Source organism: Dipodomys spectabilis, unplaced genomic scaffold (assembly GCF_019054845.1).
Source record: "Dipodomys spectabilis isolate Male_0828 unplaced genomic scaffold, ASM1905484v1 ptg000322l, whole genome shotgun sequence".
In the NCBI taxonomy this organism is placed as follows: Eukaryota; Metazoa; Chordata; class Mammalia; order Rodentia; family Heteromyidae; genus Dipodomys; species Dipodomys spectabilis.
Window position 1 is genome coordinate 144,869 of NW_024870999.1, and position 14,906 is coordinate 159,774.

Sequence of the window (14,906 nt, forward strand, 5' to 3'; positions counted from 1 at the left end):
CCTCGCGGCGCGCACGCGCACACCGCAGCTCCCGGCGTGCAACGCCGCGGCCGAGCCGGCAGCGGGCCGCCTCGGGCAGCCCCGCCGGGCCTCCGGGTCCATAGCTGCGGGGACCATGGCGCTGAAGCGGATCCAGAAGGTAAGGGACCTTCCCAGGCATCACGTCTTAGGTGTGGGTGGGTACCTCTGCTACGAAGTGGCGGGTGGAGTGGCCGTAGTGCCTGAAAGGGAGGCGGAACCGCCGCCAGCGATGCCTTAAAAGGGACTGGCGCGTGCGTGGGGCGGCCCGGCTCACTGGGGCGGCGTCACGTGCCAAGTCACGTGAGGGCGCTGTGGGGCGGGGGTTGCGCGGGTCCTGCCCTGGCTGTGAAACTGAACCACAGCCGGGGACCTAGTGGGAAGGAGCGACGTGGGTCCTCGGAGCACTCACACGCTATCCAAATGGGAATTTGGAACATGCGCTTCAGTAGAAAACAAAGTATTTCCAGTTCTGATTCCTTACCATTTGTTGCGTTTTAGGTATCTTCTACGTACAAAAGCATTATGGTGTGTTTTGTGCTCTGTGTTTCCTTCAGCTAGCATTAAACGTACAGTTTGCTACTATGAAGTAGCATTTATGACCCTCTTTATTTCTGTTAACGTACAGTAGTTATACATAGGCGGGAGTTTCATTGTGACATTTCCATGTTTATATACTATGTATCCTAATCAACCTCACTTCCTCCATCACTCTCTTTTATCTTCCTCCCCACTTAAACAAGTGTAACAACAACAACAACAACAAAAACAAGTGTAACAAGTATCATTATTTTCTTTTCGTACATGCAACTAAACTAATTGGATCACATTCACCCTCTTCCTCAACACCTCCCACCCCCTGCTGGTACCTATTTTATTCTAAAAGTTATTTCAATAAAGATGGTGTTAAAATATTTAAGTTAAAAGCCTAAAAGCCGGGCGCCGGTGGCTCATTCCTGTAATCCTAGCGTCTCAGGAAGCTGAGATCTGAGGAACACGGTTCAAAGCCAGCCCCAGCAGGAAAGTCCGTGAGACTCTTATTTCCAATTAACCATCAGAAAACCGGAAGTGGCGCTGTGGCTCAAGTGGTAGAGTGCTTGCCTTGAGCTGAAGAGCTGAGGGACAGTGACCATGCCCAGAGTTAAGCTCCCAAGACCGACCAAAAAATAAATAAGTAAAATTAAAGTTTAGACTTAAGGAAAGCAATTAGTATTAGTGCCATTGCCAGAATATTTCCGTTCTTAGTTGTGCATAAAATGAAATTGTATTTTACCAATAGATGACATTTTGGATTTTTGGCGAATTGTGGGGGGGGGGGGGTTGTTGTTTTTTGTTGTTGTTTTCTCGAATTGTGTTTTTATCATGGTGGTCTTACCTCTTTTCATCTAGTAATACTTTATCCTTTAACCTTAGTTCCTGTTCTGTGAATTTGCACTTTCATCATAATTTGTAACAGTGATCATTACACAACCCTAACCTGGCTAGCACTGTACAAATAGTAAAGGATTTATATGTTTAGGTATAAAATTCCTATGATTCAATATTCTAAAGAGTATTCAGGGAAAGTCCTTCCACAGACATCTGTTCCCAGCCATCCAGTGCCTCTCCCTGAGGGCAACCAGTGTTATTAGGTTTTACATATTCTTCTAGAAATATATACCATCTTTTCCTCTGGGCTTGGCAACAGTTTGTAATCCCAATATTTAGGAGACTATAGCAGTAGGATCAAGAGCTCAAGGCCAGCCAGAGCTGCTCATTCCTCCTACCTATTTATAGTGCTAACGGTATCATCTGCGCACTGGTGTATGGAGCTATACATTTACTAGGTACTCTTGTGTATATGTTATTTTAGAAATCCATAGCCCCACGGTTGTGTTGGCAAGTGTACATAAACTGAACAGAATCAAAGGTCCAAAGAGGCAACAGTACTGGAGCTGGGGCTCAGACCAAGTCTTTTAGTACTCTTAGGTGAACTCAGAAATGTGATGTGTGAGTTTCTTTTTGGGGGGGGGTTCCAGTTGTGGGGCCTGAACTCTGGGCCTGAGCACTGTCCCTCAGCTCTTCAGCTCAAGGCTAGTGCCCTACCACTTGAGCCACAGCACCACTTCCAGCTTTTTTCTTTTTGCTTATGTGGTGCTGAGGAATCAAACCCAGGGCCTCAGGCATGCAAGGCAAGCGCTCTACCACTGAGCCAACTTCCAAGCCCCTGTGAGTTTCTTCTGAGTCATTCACAGTGTTCCTCCTTATTCTCAAGAATGGTTGCCATCTATGCATAGGGACTCACTTCTGGCCTGCCAGAAATCAATTTATTCTATTAAGTGCTCATCAGGCCCAAAAAGAGGGACGTGGATTCTGAAACAATCAGAGTGTGGAGGTGTAGAAAACCTCAAGTTGGTGGAGAATTGGCTTTTCCTGCTCCTGATTGTGTATATGGTCTTTCCAGGATTTGTCTTAGTAGTCCTATGAAAGTGCTCCATCATTCATGCAGCACCAAAGGGATATAAACTCCTCCCTGCAGAGTGCTAATGGAGGCACTGAAAGCACAGCACAGAGATGGAAGCAGAAAGTGAGTGTTCTGCAAAGGTTCTGGGGCTCTTGCATTTCTGATCAGGTCCTCACATCCTCGTGCACAATCTCAGTTTTTCCTTAAGTTCTCTTTTACTCTAACAAATACTAATGCTGCTTACTGATTGCTTGCTAAGCACAATGAATTATACATTTCCCCCCCTTTTTTCATGCTAGGGATGTAATCCAGGGCCTTGTTTACAGTAGATAAATGCTCTAATACTGAATTATGTCCTCAGTCCTCTAATTTACATGTGAAGAAACAGGTTCAGCTGTATTAGCTATTGGTGGAAAACTGACCAGTGGGTACTGGTAGAAATCAACTTTTGAAGAGAAATGGTTCTGATAGGTAGTATTTTGTCAGCCTCTGTGGTATTAATACACTTATGGACCATTAAATTTAAGCGGAAGTAGGATAAATATAGCATGGCCATAGAATGGGGGGTTATAGGAATGGTCACAGACCAAAGACATTGTGGTACAGAAAGGCCATTGTGGATGAGACTTAGGATTAGGTGTGGACTGTGCACATCTACCAGATCCTAGGTTTGTCACACCTTGAGGAATTTTCCTGACACAAGATTTGTTTGTACCTCTTTCTCTGCTTTTAGAACCTCTATGCAAAGGAACCTGGGAAGAATAGAGAGTGTTAGGAAACATCTTTTTTTTGGTTGGTTGTGGGGCTTGAACTCTGGGCCTGGGCGCTGTCCCTCAGCTCTTCAGCTTAAGGCTAGTGCTCTACCATGTGAGCCACAGTGCCACTTCCAGCTTTTTCTGCTTATGTGGTGCTAAAGAATCGGACCCAGAGCCTCATGCATGCGAGGCAAGCACTCTACCACTGAGCCACCTTCCCAGCCCCAGGGAACATCTTACATGCAAACTGATGTCTGAGAGTCCCTGCCTAAGCTCTTGGGGCTTTAGGCTTACATTAGACCAGTGTCCCTTTTCAGAATGCTGTCATGAGGATATGATTTGGACTACATAGTTATTCTCCTGAGCATTTCATAAAGTGTTAATGGCTGTTCCCTGGGGGGAAAAATTTTTTTTTTGTTTGATAGTGAGTCTTGAACTCTGGGCCTGGGTGATGCCTCTCAGCTCAAGGTTAGCACTCTACCACTTGAACCACAGCACCACTTTCGGTTTTCTAGTTGTTAATTGGGGATAAGAGTCTCACAGACTTTCTTGCCCGGGCTGGCTCTGAACCGAGATCCTCAGACCTCAGCTTCCTGAGTAGCTAGGATTACAGGCATGAGACTCCATGCCCAGCCTGGAAAACATTTTTTAATGTCCATATTGGATCTGTCAGCTCTTAATGCATTGTGAATGCAACTATAATAATAATATAAAATTCACATTTGCAATCCATTCCAGCTATTGGAACATTAATTCATAAATTCCCGGAGAGCCTGGACTATGGCCTGATTTCTTCACTCTTCTGTCCTCAGATCCTGGCACATTACTGCCCAGTACTGATAGTGTATAATGTAAAGACGTTATTTGTTTGTTTTTTGTTCTCAGATTATTTGTATTAAATGTGATAGAAATCCAACTTAAATACATGTAAGAAAAAAAAGAATGCTCATGATCAGAGAGTTAGCGGCCCATAAAGGGACTCTTGTTATGATTTAATGTCTGATACATGTTAGGCTTTGGCTTGCATATCCATGGTCTATATCTACAGAAGACTGGGACTTACCAAGTGCCCATTAATAAGGAGTGCTTTGGAATTGGGGGCAAAGGGTAAGAGAAAAGAAACCCGTGTTTTTTAATTAAAAAAATATTTTTAATTGCGTACTTCCTCTGTGCCAAATGCTTCCACGCACTAATCCATTCACCTAGAACTAGTGCTGGCCCTTGTCCTTCCAGAAGCTCTCTGGGGATTCTTATCCTAAGTTCATGAGAGAAGAGTATCCTTCATCTGACTAGGCTTGGAGGGTGAGGGAAGTGACTCAGTGTAACTGACTGACTCCTTGCCTTGCCTTGCCTTGGTCCAGCTCTTAGCCTTGCATGGGTAACCTTGCTATTTTAAATTTTGATTTCCTAATTTATATATAAAGTGGAAATGATACATCTACCTTCGTGGGTCTTCACGCTGCCAGTAAACTCTACTAGTCTTATTTTGAACCACTTCTGAAGCCTCCCACCGGAGAGTGGCTAGGAAAACTGTTGTATAGAGGCAATGCTCAGGCTTACTAGTCTAACCCAATGCCTGGTGTTCTAGGAACTGACCGACTTGCAGAGGGATCCTCCTGCCCAGTGTTCTGCAGGACCTGTGGGTGATGATTGTAAGTATTTTTCTGATTGCAGGAGCTATGTGACTAAAATCTCCAAATGCGTCAAGTTAGCAGACCTTCAAACATACATTACACCACATTTTTGCCTTTTTGTTGTTGTTATTGGTCCTGGGGTTTGAACTGAACTCTACCATTTGAGCCAGGTCTCCAGCCTTTAAGCTGTTGGGGTTTGTTTTGTATGTTTTTTTTGTTTTGTTTTGTTTTTTGTTTTGGTACTAGACCTGGGGCTTGAACTCAGCCTAGGTGCTGTCCCTGAGCTTTTTTGCTCCAGGCTAGTGCTCTACCATTTGGGCCATACATCCATTTCCAGCTTTTAGGGGTTTTTGGCAGTTAATTGGAGATAAGAGTCTCACAGATTTTCCAGCCTGGGCTGGCTTTGAACCAAGATCTTCAGATCTTAGCCTCCTGAGTAGCTAGGATTACAAATATTAGCTACCAGTTCCTGGTTTAAGCTACTGTTTTTAAGAAAACTAGTGAATTGTTTCTCTTTCATATGTTCATGAATTTTTGTGTATATGTGTGTGTGTGTGTGTGTGTGTGTGTGTGTGTGTGTGTGTGTGTATATTTTTTTTTATTTTTATTTTTATTTATTTATTTTTTTAGTTAGTCACAGGGCTTGAACTGGAGGCCTGGCCAGTGTTCCCAAGCTCTTTCAGTCAAGGCTAGCACTCTACCACTTTAAGCCACAGAGCCACTTCTGATTTTCTGATGGTTAATTGGAGGTAAAAGTCTCAGATTTTCCTGCTTGGGATAGCTTTGAGCTGCAATGCTATCTTGGCCTCCTGAGTAGTTAGGATTACAGGCATGAACCACTGGCTCCAGCTGAATTTTTTTATTTTATTTATTTATTTATTTATGTTTTTTGAGATAGAATCTTGCTCTGTAGCCCAGACTGGCCTGGCACTCATAATCCTCCTGTCCCAACTTCCTGAGTGCTGAACTATGCCACCATGCTCACCATGAATTGCTTTATTGAACATCCAGAGCTGACAATGTGGCTGGTCAGGTAATACTCAGAATGGAACCTATGCTGCCAGGAATTTCTCCTCCTTCCACTGAGTTATAAAAAATCCAATTTGGCTCCTATCCTGACATATTTATCAAAAACACTTTTAGACAGGTGCAGTGGCTCATGCCCAAAATCCCAACTACTTTGGAGGTAGAGATTGGGAAGATCACAATTTGAGACCAGCCCAAGAGAAAGAATTAGTGGGACTTTCTATCAGTAAGCTGGGCATGGTGGCTTGCACTTGTTATCCCAGCAATATAGGAGGCCATAGGCAGGAGAATTGTACGTGAAGCTGACTCCAGACAAAAACATGAGACCCTATCTAAAAATAACTAGTCCTGAAAGGCACCTACCTAGCAAATATGAAGCCTTGAGTTCAAACCTCAATAGTAAGAGGGAAAAAAATTTTTTTTTAATTTTTTTTTGTCATAGAATGTTTCATTTTAAACTTGATGTTAAAACTTTGAAATACCCAGGCACTGGTGGTTCACACCTGTAATCCTAGCTACTCAGGAGACTGAAATCTGAAAATTGAGTTCAAAGCCAGCCCAGGCAGGAAAGTCCATGAGACTCTTCCAATTAATCACCAGAAAGCCAGAAGTGATACTGTGGCTCAAAGTGGTAGAACACTAACCTTGAGCAAAAGAGCTCAGTGACAGCGCCCAGGCCCTGAGTTCAAGCCCCATGACCTACAAAAAACAAAACGAAACAAAAAACCTTTCAAAATACAAGATATGTGGTAAGAAATAATAGTTAACATAGGATATCCTCCATAGTTCTACTTTTCTACATATGTGGTTTGTTAAAATTTGAATCTTACATTCATGTTATTACTAAAGGCAGCAGTGTCACTTTTCTACTTTGAAAGAGTGCTGTTAATGCTATGAAATTGCTTAAAATGACTATTTCTTCCTATTGGTATTCTCTCTACATTGGTGACACAATTCAGCATATTAGTAAGTTGTTGAGAGGTACTTAATCAACTCCCAACTTGAAGTTAAATTGAACTTCAACCTAAAGCAAACATTTTCATAAATCGGTATCTTAGCTTTTTAATGTTTGTCTACCAGAAACAGGGCTTGATCTCCAAGCTTTTTTTTCCTCACTGCTGATGCTCTTATCACTTGAGCCACAGCTTGAGTCCAGTATTTTGCTGGTTACTTGCAGATGGAATCTTGTGGACTTTCTTATTAAACTAGCTTTGAACCTCAGTCCTCCAATTCTCAACCTCCAGAGGAGCTACGGGACTGTTAATTAGCATGTTAATTAGCTAGGGGTGTAGCTCAGTGGCAGGGTATTTTCCTGGCATGCATAAGCCGAGTTCCATTCTTAGCCTTACAAACAACAGCAACAATACCCAAATAATTAGCTTGAGTCAGAATTAAAAAAAAAAAAAAAAAAAAGTCAAAAGCAAAGGACGTGCTAGCTCAGGCAGCTGTTTATATATATATATATATATATATATATATATATATATTTTTTTTTTTTTTTTCTCTCTTCAGCAACATTTCATTAAAATATTGAGAAAGCCTCATGGGCTTCCTTAACTGTCTTAGGACTCAATAGAGGTTTGTAAAACTACTCTTTAGGCCTCCCACTCATGTATTGATGTATTCCCCATCCTGCTGTCATGGGTAGAACCTGTGGAATACTTGAACAGGTAACAGGAAATTGAGGGCAAGACCAGGCCTGAAACCTTGGGCTAATTCTAAACCCATGATGAGTCCATCTGAGATAAGTCCTCTTGAGAATAACAGACCCTTCAGATGGTCTCAGAAGTCAGCAAGTTGTTGAAAAGGAGTTTTCCACAAAGTCTGTAATCTGTTATCCTGGGACACTTGAGAGCCTTAAAGGTGAGTATCTGGTCCACTCAAGGCTGCCTTGCTGAGCAGAGTTGCTGCTCCAAGGATGGGCAAAGCAATAAAAGTAACCCAAGACCCTGCAAAGGGCACAAGATGTAATATACAGCAGCCTGACTGCTAAAGGTGGGGACCTGGAAGTAAAAGCAGAAGGACCCTATCTTGATTGTCACTAGGTTTCCAGAGCACTGGGCACTGCCTGCATGCATCCATGAGAAACACTAGTGAGGCACTACAGCTGTTAGATTCTTTTTTTTTTTCTTTGTCAGTCACAGGGCTTGAACTCTGGGCCTGGGCACTGTCCCTCAGCTCTTCAACTTAAGGCGAGTGCTCTACCACTTGAGCCACAGCACCAGAGTCTCACCGACTTTGCTGCTGGGGCTGGCTTTGAGCTGCAATCCTCAGATCTCAGCCTCCTGAGTAGCTAGGATTACAGGCATGAGCCACCAACACCTGGCAGCTATTGTATTCTTTAGCGAGAACTTCAAAATGAATCAAGGGAAAAACAGGAAATAGGAGAGACTTCCCAAGAGCAATGAAAAGGGACCAGAGGTGTGGTTCCAGTGGTTCTAAGTTCAAACTACTGAATTGTAGTCATTGCACCTGTGTAGTAAACATATTAATCTTGCCCCTGAAATGGCTGGGCTTTCTCTTCAGCCTCTGACAGCTGCTCTCTAAGCAGTTATGGGTATCATTGATAGTGGTATCATTTGCCCAGAGACTGTGACCCACACCAGCAATGTGATTTAGAGTTTGGCCATGCCAAACAAACCATGTGGTATGTAAGATGTGGGATTTGGTCATGTTGGAGAGGCCAGAAACTGGGGACTAAAATCAGCACTGTGAGCACTCAGTTCATCAATCATGTGCTTATGGTGTAACCCGGGTAAATATTCTGAGCTGATAGAGTGCTTATCAGCAAGTGCAGGGGCCAGTACTGATTGTGCCTCTGATTGTAGCATCATATGTCATTACACATCAGTGCCGTGAAAGTGACACCTCCTAGCCTCAGGAGGTTAATAGAAGCTCTGCATTTGAATCCTTCCTAAAGTTTATCTGTACAATTTCACTGTAGTGAACTCTGCAAGTCCTAGCAAATTATTTGACTTGAGAGTATTTTTGGAAACCCCAAACTTGTGATTAGTGTCAGGAATGAGGCAGTCTTGTGTGGCTATTCTGCTTTAAACTTAGCAGCACCTTTTCAGTAGAACAAACACTTTTGGGAGGTGGTGAGGGTTCTCTTACATGCCTGTCTCTCTTTTGTCTTGTAGTGTTCCACTGGCAGGCCACCATCATGGGCCCGGTAGGTAGTACTGCTGAGGGTGCAGCTCAAATTTTGCTTCTTGGGCTTTATGCTTAGCACAAGCACTGATTTCTTCCTCTGTCTCATCCTTCCAGAATGAAAGTCCTTACCAAGGAGGCGTTTTCTTCCTGACCATCCACTTTCCTACTGATTATCCTTTCAAGCCCCCAAAGGTGAGGCTCCCCCACAAATTTCTTACTGTTTGGCTATAGGACAGCGTGTAATGAAAGAGCCTCCTTAGAGAGAGCTGAGTGCAACCCCTCCCCAGGGGCTTGTCACTCTCCTTCCATGTTATAGCCTCCTAGGACTTTCAACTTCGGACTTTCAGAATTAATTTTTTTTATTTTTTATTTTATTTATTTATTTTTTATTTATTTTTTGCCTGTCCTCAGGCTTGAACTCAGGGCCTAGGCTCTATCCCTAAGCCTCTCTGTACTAAAGGCTAGCGCTCCTGAGCCACAGAGCTACTTCCAGCTTTTTCTGAGTAGTTTGTTGGAGGTAAGAATCTCATAGACTTTTCTGCCTGAGCTGGCTTAGAACTGCGATCCTCAGATCTCAGCCTCCTGGGTAGCTAGGATTATAGGCATGAGCCACCAGTACCTGGCTCAGCATTAATTCTTATTGTGGGCAAGGCTGGTGTAGTAAACAGGCTTCTTAGTGAATGAAGCTGTAGGCGGTTTTTTGGGTTGTTTTTTCTGGAGACAAGGTCCTACTGTGTAGCTCAGGCAGGTCTAGAACTTGTAATGCTTCTGTCTCTGCCTCCCAAGTGCTATGATTACAGATATACATCACTATGCATGTGTAAAGTCAGTTTCAAGGATCTTGTTCCAAGAAAATCTGGTATAAAAGAACTCACCCACTACACAAGCATGGTCGATTAAGCCTATTATCCTAGCTCCTTTTAATAGGGGGATTGCCATTTAAGGCCAGCCCTGGTATAAAAAATTTACAAGACTCAGCCAGGCACCAATGGCATACTCTGTAATTCTACCTACTTAGGAGGCTGAAATCTGAGAATCATGGTTCAAAGCCAGCTCAGGCAGAAAAGTCTGTGAGACTCATCTCCAGTTAACGACCAAAAAGCTGGAAGTGGAACTATAGCATAAGTGGTAGGGTTCTAGACTTGTGAAAAGCTAAGCCTTACCCCCCAAAAAGAACATTTGCAAGATTTCCATCTCAACCAACAGCTGGACACAATGGCATGTACCTGCTATCCAGCAACCAAGAAATCCCAATGGCTAGGCTTAGTGATAAGGGCCTGTCAGCTCCAGTGACATGGGGGAAGCACAAGGAAGAGGATCACAGCCCATACAGTAGGACTCTACTTTGAAAATAACCAATATCAAAGGGGGCTTGAGGTAAAGCAACAAGCATGAATCTCTGAGTTTCATCCCCAGTAACTGCAACATAAATAAATTCATAAATAACCACTCTTAAGTGAAGGTACCTAGTATCTACATAAGGAGGCAGAAAGATCCAGGATTACCCAGAGTGCAGTCTTCATTGGGGACTACAAACTGAAGCATGGTCAAGGGATACAGGAAGACTGATGGATTGGATCTCTATGACTTCAGTCAGGAGGTTTATATAGTGATCAGGACAAAAATGGCTTTTACCCAAGCTGGTATGTACCTTGTTTATCTCCAGCTAACATCAAATACCATAGGCAGATTTCTGCCACTGATGCCAGGTTCCACAAAGCCTCACATACCTGTTTAATAGATTTTTTAAAATTTACATTGTTTTATCTTAAACTTTGTTGGGAAACTACTTGAGGAAAACAAATTGAAATTTCTCAGAGAAATCATACCAGCTACCACTCAAGATGGTAGCAGATCACTCTGGGTTCCTATGGTGCTCAAGATTCTAGTTTTCTTCATTGCAGTCCCTACTTAGAACTAAGAACAGGGATTCTCAGCTGGGGTGACATTGCTACTGCCCCAGAGACATTTGGACATCATCCTGGGGCATTCTGTGTTGCCACCACTGGGTATGGGGTGGCTACTAATATCTAGAGAATGAAAGCCAAGGATTTGCAACACCCTAAGTGCTATCAACTGCTCCCCTCCCACAAGGGATTAGGCTGAAATACAGTCTCTACTCCTGGGCCCTGGCAAATCAGTTAACTCTGTTATCCCAGTAGAACACACACAACTCCCTTGGTAGAGCCCCAGAGAACAATACCACTTCTAGGAGGGAGAGTTCTGGGGACTGTCTAAACATTGGAGTGTCCTGCTAGAATATTCCATCAATAGGTCATTTTGCTTCTAGATATGGCACCTCACACCAGACCTGCCAAAACTTATCTGGGCTCCATGTGCCAGGTAGTGCCTGTCCTTCTGGGCTCACAGTATTCTGGAAGATACTGGGATGTTTAGCATGTGTGAATTTGTTGGTGCCAAGAAACACAAGCAGGGGCTGGGAAGGTGGCTCAGTGGTAGAGTGCTTACTACCCTGGGTTCGGTTCCTCAGTACCACATAAAGAAAGAGAGGGAAAAAAAGAAACACAAGCAGTGGCTGGCAGCAAGAGCTAGATGGCAAGGGAGATTGCCCTGATGAAGGGGACTATATAAGTTGAAGCAGGGAGGAGACACCAGGGAACTGCTTCAAGAGAGTAAGCATGTGTGCTCCAGGAATCCCTGAGGACGATAGAAGCCATTGTCCTCACTTTGAACATCACCCAGGAGCAGGTGCTGGCAGAAATGATTCAAAAGGGCCTAAAGGCTGACAAGATCACTGCCACCATGTGAACAAGAAGCTAGGCAAGAGCCCCTGCCCAGTTGGTATATGGTAGCCATTGATGTATTGAGACAGAGTCAACAAGATGGGCTAGCTGCTGTCAACTGTGATCACATAGCCTGTACATGGTTCACATCACTTTTAACTGTTTTTTTTTTCCAGTTGCAAAACTGGTTAAAAAATATGTATTTTTAAATTAGAGAACTCATGCAGACTGAAACTAATGTGCTGTACAGGGAGAACCACAGTTAACAGCCTGGTATACATTCTCCTAGGGTTTTGATATATTTTTCCACATATACCAACATGTTTTTTATTAACATTTTAAAAAATAAAGCCGGGTGCCGGTGGCTTACGCCTGTAATCCTAGCTGCTCAGGAGTCTGAGATCTGAAGATCACAGTTCAAAGCCAGCCCAGGCAGGAAAGTCCATGAGACTCTAATCTCCAATAAAACACCAGAAAACCAGAAGTGGCTTAAGTGGTAAAGTGCTAGCTAGCCTTGAGCTGAAGAGCTGAGGGACAGCACCCAGTTCCAGAGTTTAAGCCCCACGTTACATGTAGGATTACATGTGTATAATCCTAGATTAAAGGAGATCTGAAGATCATGATTCAAAGCCAGCCCTGGCAGGAAAGTCCAAGAGACTCTTTTTTTTTAAATAAGTTTTTTATTGTGAAAATACTGTAGAGAGGGGTTACAGTTACTCCATGAGACTCTTTTTTTTTGGGGGGGGGGGGTCCGGTCGTGGGGCCTGAACTCTGGGCTTGGGCGCTGTCCCTCAGCTCTTCAGCTCAAGGCTAGCATTCTACCACTTGAGCCACAACGCCACTTCCGGCTTTTTTCTTTTTTCTTATGTGGTGCTGAGGAATCAAACCCAGGGCCTCAGGCATGCAAGGCAAGCGCTCTACCACTGAGCCACCTTCCCAGCCCCTCCATGAGACTCTTATCTCCAATTAACCACCAGAAAACTGGAAGTGGCACTGTGATTCAAGTGGTAGAGCGCTAACCTTGAGCTGAAGAGTTGAGCGACAGCGCCCAGGCTCAGAGTTCAAGCCCCACGACCTACCAAAAAAAAAAAAAAATTAGAAGAAGCTGGAAGTGGTGCTATGGCTAAGTGGTAGAGTGGTAGCCTTGAGCACAGAGAGGCTCAGGGACAGACCCCAGGGCTCTGAGTTGTTGCCCCAGGACTGGCAAAAATAAAAAATGAAAATACCAATTCTGTTTGTAAATGAGGACAGTTCTGTTGTGTACCTGTACACATTTTGACAAGACTTAGTCCTTTGGCTGGTCAGGTGTCAATCCCTAGATATAATGAGGCTATGTTTTACCACCTGTGTTACTTCACCTATCCAAGCCAGTGTGAAGAGGCCCCTTCTGGCCCCCAGCTCTGGAGGCCAGACATCATAAGGCACCTGAGTATTTAAAGTCAAGGTTAAAATTGTTCAGTATTTTAAAGACCTTTCCAGCTTTTTTTTTTTTTGGGGGGTGGGGGAGGGCGGAGGGGTTGGTCATGGGGCCTGAACTCAGGGCCTGGGCACTGTCCCTCAGCTCTTCAGCTCAGGCTAGTACTATACCACTTGAGCCACATACCACTTCCGGCTTTTTCTGCTTTTGTGGTGCTGAGGAATTGAACCCAGGGCCTCATGCATGCAAGACAAGCAATCTACCACTGAGCCACCTTCCCAACCCCCCTTTCCAGCTTTTATCAAGGGAAGAGGTTCTTCAGGCAGGGCAGTAATGTGCTAAAATAGCTTTGTGAGATTGGAATCTTAACTGTGATTCAAGAAGGCTTGGCTGAGAAAATATTAGCTGCTTCGTGGTTCTTCCCTTTCCTGGAGATTTTTTTTTTTTTTTGTCATTGGGCTTGAACTTGGCCTGAGCAGTCCCTGAGCATTTCAGTGCAAGGGGAGCACTCTACCATTTGAGCCACAGCACCACTTCCGGTTTTTAGGTGGTTAATTGGAGAGTCGCACCCCTCCTGCCTCAGCTGGCTTTGAACCATGATCCTCAGATCTCAGCCTCCAGAGTAGCTAGGATTACAGGTGTGAGCTACTGGCACAAGGCTGAGAAATTGTGTTTAAAGTAGCAATTTCCCAATCTGTGAGCAGCTGGCCATCTTTCTTAAACAGATCTTGAGGTCATCTTGAAGAAGTCCTATATATCTGGTGAGCATGTTTGAGATCCCTAATTGCCCAAGAACAAAACAAAGCAGTAACTATTATTAAAAGATTTAAAAAGTTCTGTGAGTAATCTGGGATTATTTTAGTGAGGAAAGATGTAAACTGAAAGGTGACAGTAATACTTTCCAAGAACGTACTACTGTCTCTTTAAAAAAAAAATCTTCCACTGGATGTTTTGGCATGAATTTTCTGACCCTAGGAGAAATCTGGCAAGATTGTATGATCTTTATGGTGACATCCAGGCAGATATCTACTACAAAAGATTCTTCTGAAGTTTGATCCTTCTTGGGAAAAATATGTGGTAAATGATGTTCGGTCTCATATTCATATGCCTCTTCACTTCATATTCTACAGTATGTTCTTTATTTCTTTATTTTTTTATTTTTTATCAGTCATGGGGCTTGAACTCAGGGCATGGATGCTGTCCCTAAACTTTTCCACTCAAGATTAGTGCTCTACCACTTTGAGCCACAGTGCCACTTCCAGATTTCTGGTGGTTAATTGGAGATAAGAGTCTTATAATAGACTTTCCTGCCTTGGCTAGCTTTGAACCATAATCCTCAGATCTCAGGCTTCTGAGTAGCTAGGATTACAGGTATGAGCCACCAGTGTCCAACCTATCCTTCCTTCCTTCTTTCCTTCCTCTCTTCCTCTCTCTCTCCTCCCCGCCCCCCCACTCTCTCAAGTGTGAGGTGTTTGGGCACTCTCCCTGAGCTTTTATGCTCAAAGTTAGTGCTGTGCCATTTCAGCCATAGCTTCATTTCCAGCTTTATGGTTGTTAACTGGAGATGAGTCTCACAGACTTTCCTACCCTGGCTACCTTGGAACCATAACCCTCAGAATCTCAGGCTCCTAAGTAGCTAGGATTATAGGGCATGAACCACTGAGGCCCAGCTAGTATGTTTTTTGTTTTTTGTTTGTCAGTCATGGGGCTTGAACT

At 43.7% G+C, this 14,906-nt stretch overlaps 1 protein-coding gene across 6 annotated transcripts in view; it reads left to right on the top strand.

Moving 5' to 3' along the window:
- Nucleotides 1-38: 38 nt before the first annotated feature.
- Nucleotides 39-14,906, top strand: part of Ube2d4 (ubiquitin conjugating enzyme E2 D4 (putative)) — a 23,907-nt gene continuing 9,039 nt past the window's right edge. For 4 of the 6 annotated variants that reach the window (XM_042702372.1, XM_042702374.1, XM_042702371.1 and 1 more), the window contains exons 1-5: nt 79-139; nt 2,462-2,584; nt 4,805-4,868; nt 9,017-9,048; nt 9,144-9,221. In XM_042702372.1, coding sequence (XP_042558306.1) covers nt 2,501-2,584; nt 4,805-4,868; nt 9,017-9,048; nt 9,144-9,221 — 258 coding nt within the window. In that variant the 5' untranslated portion in view covers nt 79-139; nt 2,462-2,500. Of the gene's footprint in view, nt 140-2,461; nt 2,585-4,804; nt 4,869-9,016; nt 9,049-9,143; nt 9,222-14,906 lie in introns of all 6 variants that reach the window. The other 2 variants (XM_042702376.1, XM_042702375.1) reach the window with 1 other exon arrangement.